Source organism: Budorcas taxicolor, chromosome 13 (assembly GCF_023091745.1).
Source record: "Budorcas taxicolor isolate Tak-1 chromosome 13, Takin1.1, whole genome shotgun sequence".
NCBI classification, from domain to species: Eukaryota; Metazoa; Chordata; class Mammalia; order Artiodactyla; family Bovidae; genus Budorcas; species Budorcas taxicolor.
Window position 1 is genome coordinate 57502309 of NC_068922.1, and position 27174 is coordinate 57529482.

Sequence of the window (27174 nt, forward strand, 5' to 3'; positions counted from 1 at the left end):
GATTGGTTTATTGTACAAAAAGTTTCCAGTAACAGTAAATTAGTTTTCTAAAAAGGACAAAAAAAAATCGTTTTGGATAGAAGCGCTTCACTAATTGCTTTATTTAAGCACACACACACAAAAGTCTTATCTGACCAATTAGGTTGGAAGGTTTTTATTACCTTTAAGAAGCCATTAGCTAGGATAAAACACTGAAAGCACTTGTGTCAAAACAAATAAATAATGCTCTCTCAATTAGCAGAGACTGCAGTAAATTCGTTAGAGATGAACGCAGCTTCACGCCCAGGGCCAGCAAGTCAGCACCTCCCCCAACCCCAAATTAATAAAACAGGAGACAGTGGTGCTCAGTCCCCATCTGGGAAAGATCAGGAGCTCCAGGGACCTGACTGGCAACGTCTACAGGTCCCCTCTCCAGTCCCGGTCAACAGAGCCGCGCAGGCCACGTCCCAGTGGGCAGCGCTCCAGGCTGAGCCTGGAGGAGCCCTCTCTGTGGCGAGGGCAGAGCCAGGAGGAGCCACCTTTGCCACCAGAGCCATAGGCGAGACAAGCAGAGAGAGGAGGACCCTTGGGTGCCAGGACACTCATCACTAACTTCCCCTTCCAGCCTGCAGTGCTGCTGATCTGTCCCCCAAAGGCGGCTCAACAAAACACGAGAGTTTGGTGGAGCCTGGCAAGCTGGAACACATGCTCCAGCTGCTGCTGGCCTGGGGACACAGTGATGGCAGCGGATGGCTGGGCTTCAGCTGGTGCTGCCGGGGATCCAATCAGAGGGGGCAGCTGTCTGGATCCCACACAGGATCAAGCCATCCCTAGTCAGATTCATTATTTTACCCAAAGGAATTGGGTAAAAAATCCAACTAATCACCCTGTTCACTAAAAATAAATACAAATAAATAGTGATCCTTTCTTAAAGGATTACGTTCCTTCAAGAGTCAGTGACCCTAAGTGCTGGAAAAGCTCCCACAATAACCCTTAACACCATCCCAGGCTGTCTAGGAGGGGAGTCCTTCATCTGGACAGCCCCCATCCTGGGAGCAGCTTGACTCCCTGAGCTCAAAACCACTGAGGCTAAAGAGCCTACAGCTGCTCTCAAGAACCAAGGAAGCCCCCCATTTCAGCGGTAATTGAGGAGAGGCTGGACCTCATTCCCGGCCTTCCTCCCTAGTAAGGAGCTGTCAGGGAATGCCATGCTACTTCCTGATATGCCAGGGATGCCTTTAGATCACCCCATGCCCACCTCAGGAACAAGGAACCAGGGACTGCCCGGCTTCATGAACTTGGGATGGAAAAGCTGGGCAGTGGTCTGGGTTTTAAGCACATGACCTGTTTGGACAACTTGAATCTTGGGGTTTGAGTTTAAATTTCTGGAAATAACTTCAAAGTCAACTCTAGAGAGACAGGTTATGTGACTGGTCCAAATAAAACGTAGCACACTTAATGAGGTCATGCTCTTTTAAAACATTTTACAAGAGGTAAAAACAGTGGAAAGCCATCAAAAATGACACAAAGACCGTTAAAACTATACTGGTGTCTCAAAACCCGTTAAAACATGAACAACTTCAGGTTTCAAAGTTATCATCACTTTCCACATTACTCCACAGGTCCAGGAATATGTTTGAGCACCATATTGATAACAGGTAAATGAACAACAAAGTCCTGCTTTGGAGACCAGATTCATGCTCACACAAGAGGGGTTTTCTGAGCCAAGATTTTCACAAACGGCAGGAATATGCCTACCTTCTGGGCATGTTCAATGGCAGTGGAAGGGCCAATAAATCAAACCACTGGGGGAATATTTTACTTTGAAATGGAGTCATGTTTGGTTAATAATTTGAGACCCACTAATCCTAAATGGGGTGACCCATTTAGAATGGCCTCCATGTAAATTCACAGTCCATTAAATGGTGTCTGGCTTGAACAGGTCTTTATGTAGTTATTATATAAGTAATGGATTGAGCAAGGATGGTAGGGGACGAGCACGGGGACACACCGGCCAGCTCTGGTGACTTTTCCGACACTGCCGAGTGCCCTTTTAATGTGAGGTTCCTTCAAATCATCAACTATTGCATTTGGCTGGTTCTGCTTAGTAACCCCTTTCGGTTTACAGGAGAAAATGCAGTGCACAAATCTGAGATGAGGAATACTCCATTTACAATTAATTTAAACTTACGAAGCTGTTTTAACTGGCCCATCTAAATGTGTTAATTAACATCAATGATGGTTTCTTATTTTTCACACTTTGTTACTCTGATCATTAACAGTGATGGAAAAGTTAAATTAAGTTAATGGGGAACGGACTGTAAATTCTTAAAGGACTTCTCAGTTTGTTTTCAACTGGAAAATACATAGACAAAGATGAAGAGGCATTTTTGCCTCTACTCATAAGATTCTGGTACCAAATTTCTTAAAAACCAGATGGTTTAAAACATTTTTTTCCAAAAATTCTTCTAACATGCTGCTCAAACATGATCGCTTAAAAAAAAAAAAAAAGAGCATATAAAGGTATGATACGTCAAACAGCGCGGTGAGGCCGGCAAACGTCAACTGATATTTTCTTTCTGGAGAAAAAAAATCAACAAAGTGAGAACTCATCTCTATTCCGCAGCAGTATCCAAGGTCCTTCACGTCTTGACAATGAAGGAAAACAGATGCCCCTTCCCTTCACGTGAGCATGACCAGGCCGAGGAGTCCATGGGACCGCCGCCACCCCGGCGAGGCTGGGGCCGCACCTTTGCCAGAGCCCACGGGCGCCGGGCTGCGTGCCCGGGTCCACGCGCTGCACACACTGGCCCGACGCTGCTCAGCGAGACTTCACGCCAACGAGGACAACAGTGAGGACGATGATGATGACGAGCAATATCAGGATCACCAGCATCTTCCGGTTCTTCTTCTGATACTGCTCTGCCTACAGGGAGAGGAGGGAGAAGAGGTCGTCATTTTCCCCAAAATCAAGTCTGGCTCATTTCTGGTCCTAGCTTCTGGCTGTACCCGCATACCTGACACCTCTGCCACCGGCTCCATCATCACAATCGCTGCCATTAACTCCTAGAGTGCAGTTGACTCCCGTGATCTCCAAGTCCCCTACCTACAGGCTTCATGAAGCACCTCCTGGGGATCCACCATCACCTGAGGGCCGCGGGAGAAGTCCAAGGCTCTGCCTTCAGCTCCACACAGCCTACCTCTCCTTGCATCCCCTCTACTGACCCCAAGGACCCACTTTCTATGGAAGACTCTCACTTCCAGACACGGTTCTCTGGAGGAACGCACAGCTCCTTCATTGAGAAGTCAAACTTCTGGCTCCAGTGACCCCAGCCAGAAGGGAGAGAAGTGAGGGCCCCAGAAAAGCTCTTCTACCTCCTCTGAGTCTGCAAACAAGAAGAAATTCATCCATGGAAGTATTGAGTTGGCCAAAAAAGTTCATTCAGGTTTTTCCATAAGATGCTACAGGAAAACCCAAACAAACTTTTCCACCAACCCAACAGAAACAGGAAAGCTGCCCCATGGGATCAGGTGCAGAAAGAACCTACCCGAGCTGAGTCATCCTGTGTGGCTAGTGACACACGCCTATCATGTAGGAACGTGACCCAGAGAAAGGAGAGGGCAGGAGAGCTGCTGCTGCTGCTAAGTCACTTCAGTCGTGTCCGACTCTGCAATCCCATAGACGGCAGCCCACCAGGCTCCCCCGTCCCTGGGATTCTCCAGGCAAGAGCACTGGAGTGGGGTGCCACGGCCTACTCCGCCTGAACACATTGAGAGAGCACACTCCCCATACTTCTGTGGACAGCACTGCCTCATGGCAAAGGTGCAAGTGAAAGCGAGGAGACAGCTTGAGGGCAGCGCCTGCCCAGAAGGCCCAGCCTCCCACGCCCACTTCCCCCTCCCTGCCAACCTTCTGACCCCCAGTTCTGTGTCTTAAGTGAGCCCGCCCACCCACCAGGAGCCACTCATCCACAGGAGGAAACCTCAGGGCACGTTCACCTGTCTGGAGAGCCTGGCTCGGAAGAAGTGACTCCAAGGCCCCGCCAGCCTCAGATGAGCTGACCGCCAAGGGAATGGCCAGCCAAGCCCAAGAGAGGACAGAACGTGCTCACTCTTGTAGTCAGTAACCACCACTGAAGCCGACACCAGGTGATATACTTTAAAACCTTTCAAAATGATTTATAAAGTTGAACCTTAAACAAATTTTTCAGTTCCCACTAGATATGTACACCCCCGCAGAGAAAGCTTTTCCCCTTTATCTCTGTTGTATTACAAAACATGTTTTGCTAGTTTTTATTTAAGGAACTTCAAAACCGATGCATAATTCAACAGCATATGAAGACCCAGATATTACAGAGTGAGAAACTAAAGTTAGCTTTCACGTTTTTAATACATAAAATGCAGCAACCAAATAAACCAAATGCTTAAAAAAATGAAAAAGCCTCCTGTGTCCACAAGGCAGACCTCTTTCTCAGTGTTTGCTGGCGTCCCACCCACTCCCGCCCTGCACATGGTAACAAGCATATAGAAGAGGAAGGTGAGGGTTTCTGGTCAGACCTGTGCAAGGCCTCACCTTCCGTAAACCCGACACCACTGTTAGGTACGGTCACCTCTACCACAGGAAGCGACTGGTCTCAGAGAGATGATCGAGAAGTACATTAGCAAATCAAGAAAACGACCATTACACATGGCTAGGAGTACCGCTATCCATGAGGAGATGGACAGAATTTATTTCATCTGTGAAGTATTTCATTCCTTCTAAAGAAAACATGCACCCAATTATATATGAGAGTCACTCAGCAGTGTACATATGTGTTTCTCATGGTTGATTACAAGGTTTTTAAAGATGTTTTCCATCTATTTTTAACAAATATCATGAAAAACATTCTGGAGACAGCCATTGGATTATTAGCAAAGAATGAGAAAGCTAATACTCTCACTTCAACAGACTACTCTCTCCTCAAGGTGGTACACAGATATACTGTGGTAATTAAAAGAGAAAATTAGATTTTTATCTTCTCCAGAATGAATCCCCACCAGTAATTCATCAGAAAAGTATCACAACAAGGGAGGCCTGAGTCAGCAGCTACCAGCAGACAGAACGCGCAACACGGATTTTAACAAATACCCACTCAATCGATTCCCTAAAACAAGAGGGCCTAGCCAAGGAATAAAATATTTTCTAAAAGGAAGAAAACCCCGACTCTTTCAGAGTTTGCTGTCATAGAAGGGGGTTCTCAGCAACTTCAACTTTGCATGTGGGGTGCACTGGGATTCACTAAGTGCAGGCAAACAGCCACAGCCCACATGGTGGGCTCTGAATAATACGACAGGCTGCATTTTCACAGCCCCATCTCGAGCTGATGACAGACGAAAGTGCCAGGGACAGTTAAGACAGAAGACAAGCCTCGTACGAATTCTTGATATGGGAAAACAATTCTTCAAATTCTCACCCACTGAAAGATATGTCATTACCTTGTGGAGCTGTTTCAAGCCGTCTTCAGTTTTGATACAGGACTGCTCAACATTATAGTCGATTCTATCAAGGACGGTACCCTGGGTGATAAATGACAGTCACAGACAATCAACAAGCACAACTGGGAAAATGGAGCTTCAGAAATGAGAGATGCAGATTGCAGGCATCGTCATCCACAGGATTATCTGTTCTACTTGACTGTGAGGTAAAGGGACACCCTGTCAGCTCTGGAGTCCATCAACAAGCAGAGAGAGGTGCTCAGTGGCAGAGTGCCGCCGTTAGCTGCAGGAAAGCCCAGCTCATGAGACGAAAATACTGACAAATTGAGGTTTCTTTTTTGGATTTAGCCACTACAGGACACTCCATATTCAGGCTTACTGGGGCTTTAAGAAATATATGGTTCAGTGGAAACAGGCTCTGAGTGGTGAAGGGCTTGCTTCTGTGCCCATCTGTGGCTTAAACTCACAGGTTCAAGGAACCAGAGGCGGCCAGTTAAGCTGGACCTGATTAGAACGAGGTCTGGAAACTTACTATCATGTCTGAGCATCTCCATGCGCCTCCATGGGTCAAAGCAAACACGGCTACCTCCAACACACCATGTAAAATCACACGTTCACCTCCAGGAGAGTTTTGCTTGTAATTTTTTAATTGCTGGGTTCAAACAGGAAGAAGGGAACACCAGGCTCCACGGAAGGATGGGGCTCTGAACAGAAGTGTGCTGCGTCGGGAGACGATAGCACTAACAGTTCCACGAGAGCCATGGGAGTAATTAACCTAACTAGATCTTCCACAGCCTTGTCTGCTCCAGCCTGCAGCTGGTTCCGGGGGATCAGGACCCAAATCCCCACTGGCAAGATAATAAAACACCCTAATCAGATTGTAACAGTGAACAAACAATCTAATTCTACTTGAGGGCTAGTGGTTCCAGTTGCCGTTACACAATAACCTGCCAAAATTAGATGGGAAAACTTATCCATCGTCAGAATCACTGCTGAGCATGACCAGAGCCAGCCAGGCCCCCGGCACTGGGGCTCCTGGCAACAGCCCTGGGATGGAGGCAGAGGACGTGAGTACTGTCACTGACACCTGTTTCTCATCTAAAAAAACAGTTTATTAGTATTTTTATGGGGCATGACAGCAGTCTGCATATAATCTGTACACATATATACATACACACATACATAGTGAGTTGGGAAAACTCCCTGGAGTAGGAAACGGCAACCCACTCCAGTATTCTTGCCTGGGAGAATCCCATGGAGAGAGGAGCCTGGCAGGCTACAGTCCATGGGGTCACAAAGAGTCGGACATGACTGAGCACACACACTGTATATACACAGAAGGAATGGGTTCCAACTGCTTTCCTGACAAAAGTGCAGAATCAAAAAGCCTGGGGAAGAATGAGGTATCAGGGCAGGAGAGCCCACTGATGAGGCAGGTAAACACACATACCTGTTCTACGATCATGGCTCCCAGGTCCCTAAACATCTCGTTCAGGTCGGAGATGGACTGCACGATCTGGCGGATCTCCCGCTCCCGCTCCTCCACCAGCAGCGTGTTCTGCTCCACCAGCACTAGCTGCTCGTCTGTAAAACCCTAGCCAAACAAAGAGGACGAAACGTGCATGTTAGATTTCTTCCCAAGAAAGTGATGGTGGACCATTTTAGATATAACTTAAAGAAAATAAAATTTGAAATCATTTCCATAGAGCACACAACACACAAGCACTTATTTTTCCCTAACAAGAAAGATCTGATCTCCCTGAAACAGCAGGCTCTAAAGCATCACCAGCCAAAGCGGGGGATACAGAGAACCCCTTGTCAGCAGCTACCCCAGGGCCAAGTGGCAAAAGCACCAGGGAGAAGCCTGTGCGTCTCAGGGTTCTTCCTGGGAGTGGGGTGTGCAGACTGCTTTCCAGAAGGTTCTGGAAGGCAGCTGACAAGGTCTCCGTGCAGTCTTTAGAAAGGAAGAAACAGTATGGCCCCCATGACTGTTCTCCCGCCAGCTGCAAAGCACTTGACAGATGTGCACGCCATGCAGTGCCAATCCATCTGTGTCTCAGGGAAGTTAAAGGTCCGCAAAGAGAAGAGAACAGAGCAGAGCGCACATGCGCAGTGGGCGGGTCTGTGGCCCCGACACATACCCGGTCATACAGAGTATTATCCTCGCCATCGTCCATCAGCGGCACTGATGTAGCAAAAAAATGCTGGGATCTTTCCTCTCGATTCTTCATGCCTATCGTGGACAGGAATTCACTTTACTTGAATACGTAAACCATCCTGGTTACTGTTCCACCATTAAAAGGGGGCATCTACAGTAAAACTCAACAGTCAAAATGGAGACATTCTTGGCCACTTTAGAAGAAGCCCTGATCACCTCCAGCAGAGATGGGGGACAATAAAGGACCACAACCATGCAACAGCAGGCAAGCATTCAGGGTTACTTAGGACAGAAATCACACTGCAAATGTGAATAATTCACTGGATGCCAGGTAAATGACACTGCAACACCATCATCTGAGACTCTTTAAGTGAAGCAGAAACATTTAACTGCTGTTAAAAAGCATTTAAAACATTAAGTATTTCTCTCTAAAAGTATCTCTGGTAAGAATTCCAAGTGGCCCTAATCAAATTTTAGAAGTAGTGAAATGAAAGCACAAACACAAATATGGCAGTTGTCGGGAGGGAGAACTAGCTTTGGGGGGAGCCTATGGGGAGATCATTGATTACAATGGCAATACAGAAAAAGCCAGTTTATGGGTGCTCTGAATGAGGATGTAGCTGAAACCTGACTTTGCTCTATTTGGGAAGGAAGGGAGGCTGGGAGAGAATGTGTCTGCTTTAACTATTACCAGGTAAGGTATTAAGACAGATAAGCAAAGAAGCTTCAACATGATTACAACTATTTTTACCCATTTATCAGCAGCTCCCGCAAGCCTAACACCTAGAAAATGACATGCTTTTAAAATATGCAAGATTGATTTTCGAATACTTTAAACCTGACAAAAGAGTAAGTTTCTCTTTTGTTTTTTTAGAGGAGGACTGTCAATGCCCCATGGGGTGGTCTCAACCTCAATGTGGCTACCACTGGGGGCAGAAGGAGCTACCTTCTACCTCGTGAAGGAGGAGGATCTGCAAAGGCTAACCATGAAAAAAGCAAAGGACAAAACGGAGAACTAGCAGAAGAGGAGGACAGAAACACAGAGTTGTCCTGTGACCTGAGCACTGGGACGCTCGTCACTTGAGAGCCTGGCGCGGGTGGACACTCACGTCGGAGGTAGCTGGACTGTGCATGCCGGAAGCTGGTGGACAGCTCCTGCAGGGCCTGGGCCAGCGAGGCCACCACGTTTCGGAGGAGCCGCTCCTCCTGCTCCGAGCAGGCCCGGCGGGCCCGGCTGGGCAGCGCCTGCACCGCACGCTGACACCTATGGAAGAGCTGGGAGGACAGGGGGTGCTCACAGTGGGCCGGGGGCCCCGAGGTGCCTGCATGCCGGACTGAGACACACAGCGGCTCTGGCCACACAGGCTGGCACTGAGGATGGCCAGGAAATTGGAGCTGAGCCAGACCTGAAAAGACGCTGTGTGTGCACATGTGTGTGCACTGCTCCTCACAGCCTTCTCGTTTAATCCCGATAGCCACCCTAACTAAGAGGCAGGTATTGTCATTATCATTTCCATTTTACAGACAAGAACACTGGGTCTGAGGAGTTAAATGAGAATCACACTACTGTTAATCGCTAAAAGCCAGGACCCAAATGCTCTTAATGCCCCAGGGCTTCCCCACCCACCATGCCCCATCTCTGTGCAGTTGCAACCCAGGAGGTATAAACAAATGAAAAATGTAACTGCTTGTTTACACACTAGTCACACTGTTTTTTAAGATTTTTAAAGTATCTTTTAAAAAAAGTCTTTATTGAATTTGTTACAATATTGTTCTGCTTTATGTTTTGGTTTTTTTTGGCAAGGGGGCATATGGGATCTTAGCTCCCCCAACCAGGGATGGAACCTGTGTCCCCTGCGTTGCACGGCGGATTTTTAACCACTGGACCATCAGGGAAGTCCTGAGTCACATTATTTTAAAATTACTCAAGTTTAACATTTTACAACAGACACTTCCAGGAGGCTGAGTTTCTCTGGGATATTAAGAGATTCAGTCTGGGCAACTGCTCCCCATCTGTTCAATTACAGCTACCCTTTTCTTTAACAAGAAAAAAATTTGCAAACTAGTATACAATAGAAGTTACACATCTTAAAATCAAATGACTGAACTCAATAATGCTCTAAATTTAATTTTCAGATCAATCCACAGTAGTATTTAAGAATGATCAAAAAACAGTCCCCACTCCTGCAGGACAAGGAGTGCAGATGCTGAAACCTGGAGGAGCTCAGGGCTTCCTGGATCCCTCTGTGAACTTCAAGCTGGGAAGCGAAACTCTAGGACTCATTTAGCACTGTACCATGGGCCAGCTTTTGAGAGGGTGAGGCGGCCGGCAGACCGAGTTCCCACCTGAGGACCCCTTCCCTCCTCACCTGCGTGATTTCCTGTGTGGTTATCTCAATGGCATGCTCCTGCTCGCTGCTGTCATCCAGGGTAGGTCGGTTTAAGTGCTGGTCATGAAGGCTGGCTAGCTCCTTCATCTTCTGTTTAATCCGCCCAACATCATACTGTATCTAAACAAATGAAACCCCAGAGCTCTACTCTCTCCCTCTGTCTGCCTCTGAGACAACCAGCTACACGCAAGAGTATGGAGCTCAGTCTTCAGCCAATTCATAGTTGACTGAGCAACCTTTAATTCAAACCACCAGACATTCAAATACCACTCTTCCTGGTTACACAGTTCTTCAGTTTCTTTCTGTAATTCAAGTGTCATTTAGTCACTAAGACATGTCCGACTCTTTTGTGACCCCATGGACTGTAGCGTGCCAGGCTCCACTGTCCATGGGATCTCCCAGAAAAGAACACTGGAGTGGGTATACATTTCCTTCTCCAGGGGATCTTCCCGACCCAGGGATCAAACCTGAGTCTCCTGCATTGGCAGACGGATTGTTTACCACTGAGCCACCAGTTACTACTAAAACCAAAATCACAAGCATGCCCACAGACACACACACCTTTCTTGTGGTGTGTAACCTGAATAATTCTAAAGCTACCACACTTACAAGGACATGCATTCAAGTGTAGCCAAATCAATCTTTATGGCAAATATCTTAAAACATGTTAATGTCATAATTACCTCAATAAATAAGAGAGTGTGAAATGAACATTCCACTTACTTCATCCACTCCATCCACCCATTTAGGAGGGGACCGCTTTGTCACACCAATTGCGGCTTCTGGGTCCAAGCTAATGCCTGACACCAGAGCCATGCGATCATCAGCAAGCTACAAAGAAATAAAGAGACATTAAAAAACTATTCAAATTCAGCACAGACAAGCACACTCTTACTCGCTTTTAAATGTTGCTCACTAAGACACGGAAATAGAGGAGCAAATGCACTTGCCTGGATTACAAACTTGCTTTTGATACTGCTAGGATATGGAACTGTTTTCCTATCTTTCCATGTACCACTTCTTAATTTCCTTGGACATACTTGTGAATATGAATTTGACTTGATCTGGCTATGAAAATGTAATGAAAAAGTCAACAAGAGATCCTTAAAAGAAAAACCTTAGTATTGTACTATGATGGGGTGGCATGAAACTCAGCAATTCATTTGATCAGACATGTTACAAAAGAAAATATTCTAGGCTGTAAATGGAACGAATACAAACATTTCAAGGTTTACTTACAGACACTTAGCTTATTTCGTAAATAGGGCTGATCCAGTTATCTTAGTCACAAGATCATTAACCAGGTGTTAAAATGTGTGAAAGAACTGCCGAAAACAGTCAGCAAATTATCTACCATTTGGCAAAAGCAATCCTTAAAATCTCAAGGCAATCTTACACTGTCATTCCCTTTCTTTGGTTAAATGTCCACAGGCAGCATTTTCCCTTATTTTCAAATGATCTCCATAGTACTTGTTTATTTTACCTATGTAATACACTGCCTTGGAAAGCTTTTAAGAATGGGAGGGAAATCACAGGTTTGGTGTGGTTAAACTGTTCTCTTGCCTGGAGGCAGTGAACAGCTAAAGGATCTTGAGGTACTCCTCCAGAGTTCAGAATTTATAAATGCCAGTTTCAAAAGATGCAAATGGTGATCAGAAAATAATGGAAAACAGCATATAAAAGTCTGCTCCAGGTAGGACTTTGTACATTTTCTAAATTGCACTGCAGAACTGGGTAGAGAATGTATACTGCTTTTCTTCACCCCCCCCCCCCCGCATTTATCTAAATTTATGTTTTCACTCATTCAGCAAATACAGTTTTTTTTTCCCCTAACAATAAAGGAACAAGGCAAAATTTTTAACATCCTCAGATGAGGATAAAAGGGAGTTAAAAAAATTTAAAAATCACATAAGGAAAAGCCTAAATTCAAAGAATTCTTCAAGCAACAAGCCCTAAACCCGGAACAGGGAGATTACAGCAAAATTCCTAAAAGCACACTGGAGTCTTGCGTCCGGCTCAGTCACAGCGGGGGAGGCGCTGCCCCCACTGGCTCAGGGGGGGCGTCTGACGCAATGACCACGCTGAAGGGACCAGCCGCCCCAGCAGTGCTCCCTGGGCATATGAATCGTGATCAGGCCCAGCGCCTTCCGCAGTGGCGTGGACCCTGCAGGGCCAGTGTCATTTCAGGTCCTGAACAAATGGTGCGTCACCCCACCTGCGCTACCGGGGCTCTGCGTCTGTGCTGTGTAATTCTCAACCACAGCCACCTTGTTTGTTTTTAAGAGTTCACTAATAGGAATTTTACCTTCCTTTTATTATTTTAACCCTCACACAAGCTAGGTGAGCTAGGGGCTATTATTCCAATCTATAAATGAGGAAATTGAAACCCAGAAAAGTTAACTAGCTTGCCCAAGGTCACAAAGCTATTATGTGACAGATTAAAACCTGGGTTGGCTGACTCCGGAAGCCCCAATCACCCTACCAGCTGCCAATCACTTTGGCAGGCCCATGAAATACAACTGCAATTTGCTAAGAAAATGTTATCAGGATAACAAGCCCTCACCTTCAAACAACACCACCACAAGACACAGTCCTCGGATCCATTTCCCACCAGCGACACCAGGGACCACAGGACAGGCTCGGCTGAGCACAGAGGCATGGACAAACTGGCCTCTCTTGAATTCTGCAGACACAGCCCTTCACCCCCCACACAGCTGTGTATTCCTCAAAACTCCCCCCAAAGCCACCCAGAGCCATGCAACCTTGGAGTGGGCACAATGACCAAACCAAAAGGGACCAACCATAGACCAGCACCCAGCACCTGCTGGCTGGATAGCAGGCACTGGACACAGAGCTGCTGCCTAACTGGAGCAGAACTTAAACCTCCAGCTGTTCACACAAAGTGACACCTGTGGGTCATAGAATTTCCACTGTGCCAGTTTATCATCTAACACACTGCCTGTTACTATTATACCATATCTCAATAAAATAAGAATAATTTATTTTATTAAGAGATTCTAAACTCACAATTTTGTACTGTTGTGACTGTTAACCAAAATACACTAAACCAAAAAAGATACAGAGGGTTTACCTAAGTTTATCTGCACAGTAGTAACTAGTATCAATTTCACTGAAACAAGTGAGAAATTTTTATAAATCACATATGAAGTCAGTTGAAGTGGATTCAACTCATTTTTAAGCAGTACTTGGTTTTACATAATAGACATGTGCCCCCAAAAACTGCATGTAAAAGAGTGTGCATACACACCCTCTTCAAGTGTCCCAAGGAAGCTTGCTGGGGACCAAGGGGAGAGATAACTCCTCAGCTAGCCAGCCCTAGCTTTCCCACAGGCTGTATCAGGATTGTGCCAATGAGACAGAATAGCTGATTCTCTAAGACTAAAAACTTTAAACAGGGAATAATTTGTCCCTTTTATGATATCATCTATAGCAAGAGTTTATCATGATAAAGAAAGGCAGCCTTACAAGAAACGTGTCATTTATTTGATCAGAATCGGCTTGTAATATGTATCACAGTATGTACCATTAAAAAAAAAAAAAAAAAGACTGTTTTAGGAAGGGAAAATCTAACGGAAGGTAACTGCCAATTAAAACTGGGAACAAATATGAACATTAAAAAAATACATTTTAAATGCAAAATAATCACCCTTTCAACTTCAGAAACCTCACTTTCTATTTCAATGTTTTCTCATTTTTAAGATCCAAAATATGTCAGTTTCCAAGCTGCCATCCAAGTCAACTCAGGCATTAAAAAAGCTGTTCTTCACTCACTTCACTTGCTGCTGTTCCATTCCATGTCCCCCCAGTGAAGAGACGATGATGGTCACTAAAGCTTTTCTTAACGAACTTATGCTTCTGAAGTGGAGAAAAAAAAAAAAAAACTTTCCATGTTTTTTAAATAAGAAAAAAATATATAAATAAAATTGTACTCATGAGAATTAAGAATTTAAGAATTCTTATCTATTTGTAACTCGTGTCCTGTAAGAACTATAGGGTGTGTGACCCCACCCCAGAGTTACCCAGCTCAACTGCATCAGTGCAGGAAAATTTCAACAGTTGCTCACAATGGCACACCCACAGGTTTCTTGTTCAGTTCATCAAAGTTATCTCTGCCCTTGTTCCACTTCAGACATTGACAACTGTCCCTTTAAAGAACACCAGACAGCATGGACAAGTGCTTGATCTATGGACAGAAAACACACACACACACACACACACACACACACACACACACACGAACACAGTCTTATAAATCTTACTGTTCCAACTATACAGCCTTCCTCCTCTTATAAAACCCGACCTTTACGAGAAGGCTGATTTAGTGTTCCATAAGATTAAGGATATGCAAAGCCTCTGCAGAGATTAGAAAAGTCAAATATATCCACACACACACGCACACTCATCTAAAAAAAATAATACACTAAGTTAAGTCATAATGAATGCACTGGTAATAAAAACCAATGCTGACAATTCTGGATGGTTTGCGGCAACACACATTTAAAAAGTCCAGACGGGACGTTGGCAAACACCGCCTGGCGGCTCTGGTTTCCACCTGAGACAAGGTGGGCATGTACGTGGTGCAGTCAACTCACTGTGCTCAGATGGCTAACCGACATTTAAGGCTGAAGAAACCTCCTTCCTTGGAGAGAGTGAAGAAGCATGTTATATAAAAGAGTTGGGGGCTATCAGCACCACAGTTTTTTCTTTCTGATCTGTGATTGTTTTAAAATAGTGTTTACCTTTTCTGATTATGAAACAATAAATGTTCAAGACAGTCACTTTTTTTATGTGTGCCAAAAATACACAATTAAAAATTCTGACAACCACACCACCCAGACAAAATATTGCTAGGTTCACTAACCTTCCTTTTGCCCCCTCAACTCTCATATACAAACTTAAAAAGTAGGAAGCAACAACTGCCTGCACCGCAGGTTATGGACCCTGACTGAACCCCCACTTTCAGCCCAACAACAGAGCTGCAGAGAAGACGGCTCCCTGTTCCTCAAACACTGATACCAAGGGGCTGAGACTTCCCTTCTCAATGCTGCCCCCAGCAGGGGGACCAGGGAGCCAGCCCATGCTGGCTGGCCCCGCGCTCCAGCCACTTCACCCTGCCCTTCCCAGGGTATGTGGTTTGGGAACCTGATGCTTACATCTTGTAATTTTAAAAATCATTCCTTCTACGAATTTAAAAAGCCAACAATTTGGGAGATGACTCTGTCATAGGTGAGGAGTAGATGAGAGCAAGGCCAGACACTGGGCAGGAGAGTGACGGGGGTGGTGTTCTCCCGGGGCACCCCTTACTTGTTTCTGGAGAAGAGCAGAGCCTGGTATCCCCAGGATGCAGCTGATTTTCAAGGTGATTTCAGAAGAAGAAATGACAAACCCATGTGGCCACCATGACACAGTCAGGACAGCATGCTTGGGCCTCACCGACACAGGGATGGCCTCCATCTGACCCACGTTGGGGGCAACTGGAAGCCCGACTGTGCCCTGGCAAAGTTGGGACTCTGGACGCTGTTCGCAACACAGCCCCACTTCTTGCTCGGCACCAGGCATGCAATCGTAATAAACACACACTCATAATTAGTGCCTGAGTCAACACTAAATGCAATGAATGAATGAAGTAAATATAAGACATGTCATGTACAATTCACTTCACAACTGATTTGCTGATTCCGGACAAAGGACAAGAAGGGGAAGTGGGCGGGTGGCGGGCTGAGGGGCCATGCGGCTCCAGAGTGGACAGGCTGGGCCTCGGGGCATGTGGCCGGAAAGGTGGCTCTCACTCTGGGTCTCTGCTCCAGAATGTGGCAGAGAGAACTTGGGTGGGGCGGGGGGAGCCAGTGCCTGGAACTTGCCTGCCTGAAGAGGAAGCAGGAGAGCCTGGAAATAGGTTCAGGGGGCGGAGCCCTCAGGAAAGATGACCCTGATGAGCCGAGTGGGAGAAGTGTTCAAACTTAGGCCACTGTGACTGTTCCCCAGCACCGCAGGACCCCCACCCCAACCAGGGAACACTTCTGGGGGCCACAGGTTGCACGTTTCCAAACCATTCAGTAAGGGCAGCACACATTCCTAGATGGATGGGTTTGGTTTTCAATACTAACTGGTTCTTAATGACTCAAGCAATAGACGCGCATGGTTTCAAACTATCTGCTCGACCTAAGAAAAGGGTTGGCAGTTTCCCTTCCACCCCAGACTTCCTGGAAGTTATCCATTGTCAACAGCTTCTTGTGTCTCTTTTCAAAAATCTCCTAAGTACTCACAAGTCTGGATGTGAGTTATTTTTCTTAAAAAAATAAACAAATCAAACGTAATTTTTTTTTAAAAAAAGAGTAGGAATTGCAGTATCCATCATTATACATCAGGCTTCTTCCCACATGGCCCTGCATCTGGGAGCTCATTGCCCTGCAGGCCTGAGACAGGCTGGACCCTTTAACAGGCGTGGCACAGGGAGCAAGCGAGGCTGCACATTTCATGTGACCAGCTCCCCAGGAAGGGTCTTCAGGCTGTTTCCCATCTGCAGTTATTATCAACAAGTAAGGGACCCCACTGGTTTCGAAGACAATGGGCCTAACCCCACCTCACAGCTCATACTTCCAAATTAAAACAAAAACCAGGGATACCCTCCCACCCTCAATTTTAAAACGGCCCTTTTAAAAACGTATATCCTGAGGAAAAGTATTTCCAACCCCTTCCTGGCTGAAACAGATAATAGAAACACAAAACCAACCATCACAGTTCAATCTCTTTTTTCCTCCACGCTTTATTAGCATGACTGGAATAAAGTGCTGTGAACACGTACCCTCTCCATCTTCCGGGAGAATTGCTAATAAGTAATGAAAAGGCCAAAATCGTGCTGCTAGGAAGGGGGCCACGTAACCATTAGTCAGTCAGCACGACCCGAGGGTCACTCGCTCCATACCGGTGACACCTCAGCAGACAGCTCAACAGGTCTGGTGGCTCTGAGGCCGGCTTCCTGAGGGCTTCTGCCAGACATCACGTCCTCCAGCACCACCACCACCCCCACCTCACGACCCCCCTGCACAGCCTGGGGAGTCAAGGGAGCTTCGTGAATCATCTGAAAACAATCTGGCTGATCTTAAGTGGGAGAACACGTTCAACCTTTACTGCCTCCAGAGTTGAGACACTTTCCCAAGAGTAGCAGATACTGTTACCAAGCCCTTCTCTAAATCGTCAATTCACCTGGTGTGAAAACACAGTAAATGAATCCTAAGGATTAAATTGTAAAACACGACAAGGAGAAGTAATCATGACAAATGCTAAAATGTGTGTTGACTGTTAGCATTTTACATATAACCAAAGATTTCAGAGAAATAGGCATTAATTGTATACACTGACATTCAAAAATATTGAAAACACAATACCTCATCCAGTTCCTGAAGAGATATGTTGTTGCCATCAGCCCATCCAGTTAGGGACAGCAGAAAAAAAGAAAAAAAAAAAGGATGGGGACAGACAGACAGATAGATAAGGGATGGTCAGTTGAGAAAACACTGAGATTTCAAGCAACTCTCAAGTTGACTAAAAATACAGATCTACTAATCAAAGCTTTTAAAAAATCTCCCCCTTCTAATTCTTGCTTAAAAAAAAAGCTATATCAATATTTAATTTACTGTATTTTTTACTTTTATTTACTGTGCTTGTTCTGGTAAAAGAGGTAGGAATCAAACAATAAACAGCTGTAAAAATTAAAATACAATAGAAACAAATAAAACATACTTGTTTTAAATGCAATAAAATATAATGGTATTTCTATTTCACAAATGTCAAATAGCATATATAATATTCTAAATTTCCCTTAGGAAGATAAGAGAGCAAAGCTAAAACATAATTTCACTGTGTCAAATAAAAGTAAATTTTAGCATGTAAATCAGCACTGCAAATGCAGCAAAATCAGAACGCAAACAGCCCATAAGAATTGTCTATGGCCGTATTCAGATGATATTTGAGTGACCACATATGTAAGGGCTCTGCAAATTAAATCCCGCAGACACGGCTTCCTCCGTGGCAATAAGCAAGCCGAGAAACCACTTGTCCCCGGAGAGAGACACAGGTGGTACAAGAAAAGGAAAACTCTCCCCATTTGCTTGGCATGTATTATAATAAGTCTAGAAGGCACACTGTTGTTATAAGGCTATTATTTTAAAAAGTAAAACAAAACAAAAAGGAGAGGGTTTTTTTTTTAAAAGGAGCAGGAAGGAAGAAGCATCGGCAGAGAGAAGATTAAGTTTCAATTTAAAAGGAATGGATCTTTTTACAATCAACGTGGAACTCTATTTTCTGAACAGATCTTTACTAATGATAGATAATCTGAACAAATAGGTCCTTTTTTTTTAACAGTAGTGATCACTGAACTACTTAGTGAATTTCAATAATCAACTGTGTTGATTTTTTTTTTATCCTGAGCAGTAAATTTAGAAAATAAAAAACCATAACTTCCTTATTTAAAAATTAATAGTGCAAATGAAACCGGTCTATCAGGGCCAAAATACTATTAAACAGTGACAGTAATAACAGTGTAACCACACAACATTCCTCCGTGTAAAAATTCAATTAGCTGACATTATAGGAAGCTGAAAGGCTCCTTCATTCCTTCTACAATTTGCCATAAGCGCAAGAGAACTGTATTTCTGTGTTTTCCCTGCCATGACAGCAGTACTACAAGATGCTAATAGAGGAGACAGCGTCAAAAGAAAAACGTCCTTTTTAAAAAAGAAGCTAACATTCTCAGCACGAAAGCACTGAGGTGTTTTTATTAAGACACAGGGCAAAACCCCTAATTCGGTATTTCAACCTGCACATCTACCCATTTAGCAGGGGTTCCTTGGCGTCTAATCTTTGGATAAAGTATTACTGCAAACCCTGGTTAAGATCTGTGCTGCACAGGAGCCTGGCCTCTTGGATTATTAATGAAGCACACAGCCCGATCTCTCAGTCTCTGCAATTATTAGTTGATAAGAGGTGAAATCAGAATCTTGGGTATATTTTTCTTTTACAAATAAGAAAATCAAGTTTTAGAATATATAAATTCATTTCCCCAAAGGCACAGGGCTGAGATTCAGACAGACCCAGGTGTTCAGGCCTCTTTCTACCCCACCTTCCAGCCTCTCTACTTTTACCAGCACTTCAGGGAGTTACTAGTGATAAGCAGCTACCACCACATCAGGAACTAGATTCAGGAGATCGTCTTTTTGAAGCACATCAATCCCTCCGACTTTGCTACTTAAAATTAGCAGGTTTCGAAACTCCCCCTGCCACCAGGCAACTTTGTCAAGACCTGAATTAAAACATTTAGAATTACCATCAGGAAAAACCAAAACAGAGCCAAAGAAAAACACGATACTACACATCATCACCTTCTAAATCTTTATAATGTCTAAATCTAGGCTTCTGACCTGCCAATGGCGTGCAATCAAGCAAATACTGAAAAATCCAAGTAGCATGTGGAATTTATAGTCTAAAGAACTTTCTACATAAAACTGAAAAATAAGTGGAAACCCATCTGTGTTTACTCAGGAAGTCTGGAAAAGTTGAGCAAAATGAGTTGGAAATACAGGTCTATGCTATAGTGATATTTACTTTATTTCCGTTACTGCCAAAATAAAAGTTTGCTTCACTTTCATCCAACAAAGTACCCTTATTCTCAAGTAAGCCTCTCTGCTCAAATGGAATCTTTAGAAGCAGAAAAGCAAATAGATCTAAAGAGAAATATACAATGATTTCATACTTGCATTCTAAAGACAGGGGACTAATTTTCCAACAGACTCGGCATGGACTAAAACTTAGAATCTTCAATGTGCAAGTTAAAATGGACTGGCTTGATTATAAAGTGACATAAAGAAAGATGTTATAGTAACTAAAAAAATATATATATATTTATATATGTGTGTACATATATTCTTTTAAATGGGTTCCTTTCTCCGGGACTGCAGCACACGTCCGGGAAAAGCTGCCAGCACTCCTGTGGCCCACTGGGTAGCAGGGGCTCGGAGCCAGGCCTGCCTGCGTTCCTATCCCAGCTCCCTGGCTCGCCCGGTGAGCACCACTGAGCAACTTTCCTAACTCCTTGAAACCTCAGTTTCCGGACCTGTATCAGGAGGAAAAAACAGCAGCACCTGTGTAATGGAGCTCTATGAGGACTAAGTGAGGCTACATGTGCAGAAGGACAAGCCCCGAGCCAGGCACAGAGTGAGCACTCAATAAATCTTGGGCTAGTATCACTGTCAAGACTGAAGAAGGACTTCAGATTTCTTATAAACATATTTAACCTTCAGTCTTCCCCCCCAAAACACACCATGTGTTTTATTAAAAATAATGTGCTACTTTCAAACTAATCTAAGACAAATTAACTTCAGATTCCATTTATAGATTATGTATTATTTTAAAGCAGAGAATAGATTAGACAGCAAACATTGACAAAGTAGCTCAAGTCCCCTCATAAGATCTGTTTCAAGGGATGAAAGGGAATCACACAGGTCACACAACACCTCATCAGATCAGAACAGCAACTCAGCATCTACCTGTCATTCGTTTAAGACTTAACACATTTTTTTTAGTGATTATTTAACACTATAAATTCTTAGCTTCCTAAAGCTAAGCTGCCTGTAACTTTTTGAATGAGGTGTTGCCTTAAAACCTGCACTTGGCAGATGGAATGTCAAAGCTACTTCTCCACAGTACTGGAGCCACTTTTGAGGATTTTTGCGGTAACATCTGGCTGGTGGACAGGGCAATGCTGTTGACTATGATTTCCTCCTTTTCAAATTAAAGCTAAGACTGCAAGGCTTGGTTAGGAGAAACAATGCATTAAAAGAGAATTTGAGAAAGCACGGCTGAATCCACAGGACTACTTACTAGAAATCTCCCCTAACTCAAACCCTCAATTTACAAATCAGGCAAAAGATGTCAGAAGAGATTAAAAGCTTGCCCAGAGACCTACATTCTGAGTCAGCCAGAGTGTGACTTGGCCCTAAATTCCCAGGTTTGGAGTCCAGTGCTCTTCCCTGTATTTCATGCTGCCCTGAGGCACAACCGTGATGGGGCATCTGAAACTGAGGCCAAAGCAGAATGAATGGGAAATGGCAACAGCTGCATTTTGCTGAGAGTCTAAAAAAAAAAAAAAAAAAAAAAAATCAAACCCCTGGCCTTTCACAATTAGTTTTACTAATATCAACACAATGGAGAACACAATTAAATAGTATTTTGTGTAGTTCTGGGTGCTGAACTTTAAAATGCCCACAAGAAAAAAACAGAAAACTAGACTTCATGCATAGGCAAGAAACTTAAACCTCCCTGCCTGAGCCAGGACTGCTGAGCTAGAGAAAGGTCCGGGGCACAAGCAAGCTGCAGGGTTATCTGTCCTGCAGGGTTATCTGTCCTGCAGGAGGAGGAACGGGCTTCCTGTGTCAGACCCTGGGGGCCAGGGCCAGGATCACAGGATGCAAGACACTGACAGATGGGGTTCACGGAGGCAAGCGCTTTTTGGTAGTAAAAGAGGTGGGGGTGACGCCTGCTGGAATTTCCTATCCCCATCAGAGAATTCGGTCAAGGCAAGCAGGCAGAGGGGTTATCACAGAGGGGATATTGGGTCAAATGACCTTTAGGTCCCCCCTGGCCCTTGGGACTTTGTTTTGTCACTGCATATCCTCCTTCAATTCCTGCTTAGCTGTGACATATTTGCCTGAAGGATGCAAAAACCTGTTTTAGTGTGCATTTATAGGTGCACACAATGAACCGCACCACCCTCAACCACCAACTTCTAGTTTTTTCCTCCAACAGGGATGTTGGAAAAAAAAAAAAAGCCTGTTTAAATTTTCAGGTGTGTCATATCACATTCATGCACAAACACCACTTTACAATCAATTTCCACAGCTTTCACCCAAAATGAGGTGAAAAATTCAGGCTTAAAACTAAAGAAAAAAAAAAAAATTAGATGTGATTTATTTCTAATTGTGAGATAATTTGCCCACCCCAATATCAACTTCTACAGCCTTTTCTTCTAACTAGAAAGTAGATCTCAGTTTATGATTTTTTTTAATTTAGACACTAGAGCTTTGTTACTTCTTTTTTAATTACCTGAGTTTTAGTAAATATATACAAATTGTATTTTAATTGTCTTACTTGTGTTCTCAACACGACAGATATTTATTTTTTAAGTTTTTATTTATGCTTTTTCAAACACCTAGAAAAGTATGTAAAATGGAACAGCATCCCCTGAAATATTCATCAGTAGACTTAACAATTAGTAACACTTTGCCTTATTTGTTTCCTTCATTGTGTGTGTGTGTGGGGGTTATGATTAAATATATAAATGAAGTGATATTTGGACATTTCAATAGTAAACATTTCAGTAGATCTCACTAATAAGTAACAAATTTATTGAATTTTAATTAATATCTTAATATCACCTAAAACAGTCAAATTTGACAGCATTAATTGTTTGATTTGCTACAAGATTTTGAAAATTTACAACTCAGAAATGAGGTTTTTAAATTTGTATGAGCTAGATATGCAGTTAAAAATATTAGTTATTTAATAAAGTTTTTTAAAATTGTGTTAGACACAGCTTTTTCCCCAACATGTTTACAACATTTTTTCAACTTGCAGAAAAGCTGAAAATATTGTACCCTCTATGTAGTCATTTGGTCTTGCCATATTTGTTTCTGTGTGTAAATGTAGAAATGGTTTCTGTAGAATCAATTGCAAGCAAGCTGAAAATATAACTCACCCCTAAACACTTCAGAAATCTATGACATGTCATGTGTTTTTTAATGTACACAATAAAAATATATAAACATGTGACTTATTTAATTCTAAATTAGGCAAACCATGTTTGTTTAATTACAAAATCTATTTTCAGATAATCTGAATTGACTACAAGGATTTTTTTATAAGGATATTTTAAAATATCTGATTCTTAAAAGCATCTGATAAAGATTTTAAATAGTCAAACCAATATATATAACATTTTCAATGGTATATTATGTAGAAAATATTTTTTAGTGTTCTGAATTAAGTATGTATTTTTAGTTTGACTTAGAAATCTATTTTCAAGAAAATGTATGAGTTAGCTAAATATACCTGTACATTTTCTGACATATCTATTTTTCCAACTTGTACACACGAACTATATATTTTAAATTATATGACTTAGTTTATATATATATTTAAAATTGCCTAAGAAATCCATTTAAAAAATAGGTTTTACCTAGAGATGCATTTTTAAAAAGCTGCCGACTCGGACATCAGGTTTTTAAACTGTCTGACCAAATGGTTAACAACGACAACAAAAAAGCCTCACGTTATCCTATGGTGTAGTGTATTTTGAACCTTATATGATTAAAAATTTTAAAGCAAACATGTTTTTAAATCAGTGAAAAATATTTTAGAAATATTAACATGAGTTTTAGTTCTGTTTTTTTTTTCCTTTCTACAAGGTAGCATAAAATCCATTTGAGGAACATGCAATTTTCACATCTTAGCAAAATTAAGGTTCCACTGAGGATTTTTTTTCCCCCACTGAATTTCTACTCTCTACTTCTTAGTTTATTTCAGAACATTCTTTTCAAAATTAGTGCTGGAATTAGCCTGTTTTCAATTTTGCACTTACTTCAGTATAATACCTTTTTTTTTTCAGTTTACAAATGTAAAAAAATCTTCAAATTCTCAAGTAACTGAAAACCTACACACACTCGGTGGGTCCCTGATTTCTATGCTTTTTGATTTAAGTTTACCGTGATTTTATTCCTAAAGCTGTTCACACAGTTTACAATAAATTTTTTACATAAGCAAGATGGACAAATACATTTTCCTTTTGTGATTAACAAAAAGGAGAAACTGTTTTTGTAGGTGCTCTGTCAATAATCAAGACAGATGGCCAATTTTTTTTGTGAAGCATTTAGATCAAGTCATAAAAAATTTAAAAGGAATATAGTCCCTAACAGGTGAAATAAGTGTGAGAGCCCCCAAACTGCTTATTGTCAAGCATAAACCCCAAGAATCTAGTCTTGGGGTGATTTTACTCTCCCCCCAATGCTGCTTCTATTCAAACCCAACCTGTCTACAGCCAGGAGCACCCCCTTACAAACTAGTTTCATAACTTTTCAATTTAGGCTACCCAGAGCTCATCATCACCCTCTTGTTTAGACCATCTGCACCCATTTCCTTGTTCAACAGAGCAAGAGACTGAGGTTTGGACGGGAAAGTAGCCCTTCATCATAAACAAACAGGAAAACAAGTCATCCTTCCAGGCCCTCCCTCTAAGAGATTCTACAGCTGGACTAAAGAAAGGTTCAGGTTAATTAAATCAAAATCGTGGGCTATTTGGAGGGTTAATTTTCACATACATATCACGCTCGTTTTAAAAAGTTCCTATGGAAGAAAAAGCTTTATTTCCTGTCTGGGAAATAGAAAACGAAGACGCAAGCACCTTACAGCCTCACGAACAAGAACCCCCATGAAAAACAGCAAAGCAATTATTCACAGGGAACACGGGCACACAAAGGGCTTCGAGACCATTAAAAAAAAAGAACACCCCCCCCCCCCCAAAAAAAAACCCAACTCCTTCCTCTCTAGCGAGGAAGGCATCGTTCATTTGCAAGGATTTGGATCTGCCAGCCTGCAAACCGACCATCAGAACCAAAGTGAGGCTGTCTGCGGGGGCGGACGGGGGAAGGAGGGGGGCGCTTAAAACAAAACGGAACAAAAAGGCTTCAGGAAAAAAAGCCTCCAAATCTCAGTGCTAAAACATATGTAAATTGAAGGCGCCGGTCGCGCGGGGACAACCGGGGGGGTGGAAGGGGGAGGACGAAGAGGGATGCGGAAGTGAAGAGAGCGTGCAAGGCAGAGGTGGAGCAGGATCTAGATGCTTCTTCCCCAGCCAGGGTTATCGAAGCTCGCGGACCCCAGCCAATAGACCCCGCACTTCCATGCTAGTCTTATCTTCTTTTTTAAACAGAGAGACAGACACAGACAGACAGACAGGCAGAGCCGCAGTGCACACAGGGCGTGTGTCGGAGAGGCCGCCTGGAGACTCACCGCAGCAATGCTACGTGAATGCAGAGGGCTGGAGGTGGTGTGACTACTCACTTGCTCGGCTAACAGCTGCCGGTTTTGGATGGAATTATTCCGCAACAACAAGAAAGCGTCGGTTAAACGCCTCGTGGCCATGTCTCACCCTTTGTGACCCCCAGCTCAGGGGCCCCCAGCCCACTTAAGAGTCCAGGTTTATTCACTTTCTTTCTCTTGGCCTGGCCTGGTTCCCTTCTCAGGCCTGCAGCCGAGCAGGTGCTGCTCTGTGCTTCCTCCAAGCGCAAAGACCCCTCCCCAGCTAACACCTCGGCTTTCCAATTGTCTGACTCCCCCTACCCAGGGCCTGCCTTCGATCTCTAAGCACTTAAATCCCCCCAATCCTTGCGTTGCTAGCCAACTTCCCAGAGACCCCTCCCCAATCCAACCTTGGATCTACAAGCGTCTAACTGGCCAATCCGGCTTTGGACTGAAGACTCGATAGCCCCCTACCACATCAGTCTCTCACACCCCCTAGGGCCCGAGCCTCATGTCTAACTTGGCTCACACGCGTCTGGGCCGTGCTTTCAGGCCTGCCTCTGGCTCAGTTTGCCCTCCAGAGGCCTGAGAGGCCTGCTTGAGGCCCCTTTTTGGACAATCGAACCAGGCCTGGGCCCTGAACGCCTGCTGCTTCCTGCTGGGGCCTGGTCTGAGCCCTCTAAGGCCGGGGCCCCGACCTCCTGACCCCTTCCCTTTATGGGTGGCCTGGTCCTCCACTGCCACAGCAGGCTGCCAGCCTCCAGGAGGGCAGCAGAGCCTGCCTCCACGGCCTCCTCACTCCTCTTCTTCGGCTCCCTCCATCCCCGGATCTGACTGCTGCTCAGCCCCGGGGCCGTTTCCGTGCTCTGGGTCCCGGGTTCTGGCGTTCCCCCCTGGCCCTCTTCCTGTCCGTCTCTCGAGAGTGCCCCCCTGCGACGTTCACAAGCCTTGCTCGCAACGTTCCGGGCGCGGGAGATCCCTACCCCCCTGCCCCGGGTCATGGGAGCGCTCCGCCCTCTCCCGGGGTGCAGCCGGGACGCTAGGTTCCCTCTTGCCAACTGGGCCCAGGCGCTGAGAGTGGGCCTTCGGGCTGGCCTGAGCCTCGAGAACGTGGGCCTCACGTTGCAAACAACTGCCAGGGGCCTTGGCGCGCTTATTAGAGTGGAGTCGAGCGGCAGGCAGATTTGGGCTCCAGCAGAACCGAAGTTTGAGACGCGCGGAGTTGGGGCGGGAGAGGAAAAGTTGGAGACGACTGCCTCTTGGAGGCCGGGCACGCTCCACTGCAGGCGGCGGCTCGCGCTCGCTTTTTTTTTTTTCTTCCCCCAATTCTAAAAAAAAAAAAAAAAATGTATCAGGAAAACAAGCAGGACAGAAAAAAAAAAAAAAGCAAAAGCTCCAGCTAGAGCTGCAGGCCGCCTGGGCCGTGCCGCCGCCCGCAGTCGGGGGGTCGTGGGGACCTGCCCGGCTGCCGCGTTCTGTAGGGGGCACTGCAGGGTTGTACAATCTCAAGTGGAAAAGTTCCCGAAACTTTGACAGCCCCCCGCCCCCAACCACTTCTCCCTGCCTAGTGGGCCCGCGCGCCCGTGTGCCAAGACGGGCCCCGCGCCCCCCACACCCCTAGGCCGCTTTCCCGCCCTGGAATTGGGTCGGGAAGCCCCCCGCCACCCCAGCACTTGGTTGCGGACTCGGGTTGGCGGAATTTGGGCAGAGACTGAGCCGGGGCGCGTTGGAATCGAGTCGCCCGAGCCCGAGCGCGGCAAGCAGGGGCCAGGTGATCGCCCCACGAGCGAGGCCCGAGTCCTGCGGGGTGTCCTGTCCCGGCCCACGCCACGGGCCGTAGGAGGCCACCCTACTGGCCGCACGAGGTCACCTCCCCGTCCCCCCCGCCCCCTCAGCCCAGCGCCCAGAGGCCGAAGCCCCAGCCAGAAACAGCCTGGGCCGGGCGTGCGGGCCCGAGTGGGTCGGGGTCGTGGAGTCGGGCAACCGCGCCTCCCAAGGGGCTCGGGGCTGGGGCGGCACCGGGTTCCTTTTCCCGGGGCGAGCGGGGACCACCGTGGGGCCGCCGAGACGCACTCGAGAGTG

General features: G+C 44.9%; 1 protein-coding gene across 4 annotated transcripts; it reads right to left on the reverse strand.

The window, feature by feature from the left end:
- STX16 (syntaxin 16) lies at nt 1-25929 on the reverse strand. Of its 4 annotated transcripts, none has more exons than XM_052650402.1 (8): nt 25135-25929; nt 10726-10833; nt 9982-10122; nt 8722-8887; nt 7596-7687; nt 6905-7048; nt 5455-5535; nt 1-2905 (listed from the first exon to the last, which is right to left on the reverse strand). In XM_052650402.1, the coding sequence occupies exons 1-8, from the start codon at nt 25213-25215 to the stop codon at nt 2801-2803; spliced, it is 918 nt and encodes a 305-aa protein (XP_052506362.1). In that variant the 5' UTR covers nt 25216-25929; the 3' UTR covers nt 1-2800. The 4 variants fall into 4 exon arrangements, with proteins under 4 accessions (XP_052506362.1, XP_052506361.1, XP_052506364.1 ...); XM_052650401.1 differs by having other exon boundaries at nt 25084-25929; XM_052650404.1 differs by lacking the exon at nt 25135-25929 and adding an exon at nt 17412-17483.
- Between the last annotated feature and the right edge of the window lie 1245 nt (nt 25930-27174).

Coding starts and splice junctions, on each gene's coding strand:
- STX16 (XM_052650401.1), bottom strand. CDS start 25,215: ATGGCCACGAGGCGTTTAACCGACGCTTTCTTGTTGTTGCGGAATAAT. Junction 10,834..25,083: donor ATTCACGTAGCATTGCTGCG/GTGAGTCTCCAG, acceptor ATTTCTTTGTAG/CTTGCTGATGATCGCATGGC. Junction 5,536..6,904: donor GAGCCATGATCGTAGAACAG/GTATGTGTGTTT, acceptor TTTATCACCCAG/GGTACCGTCCTTGATAGAAT.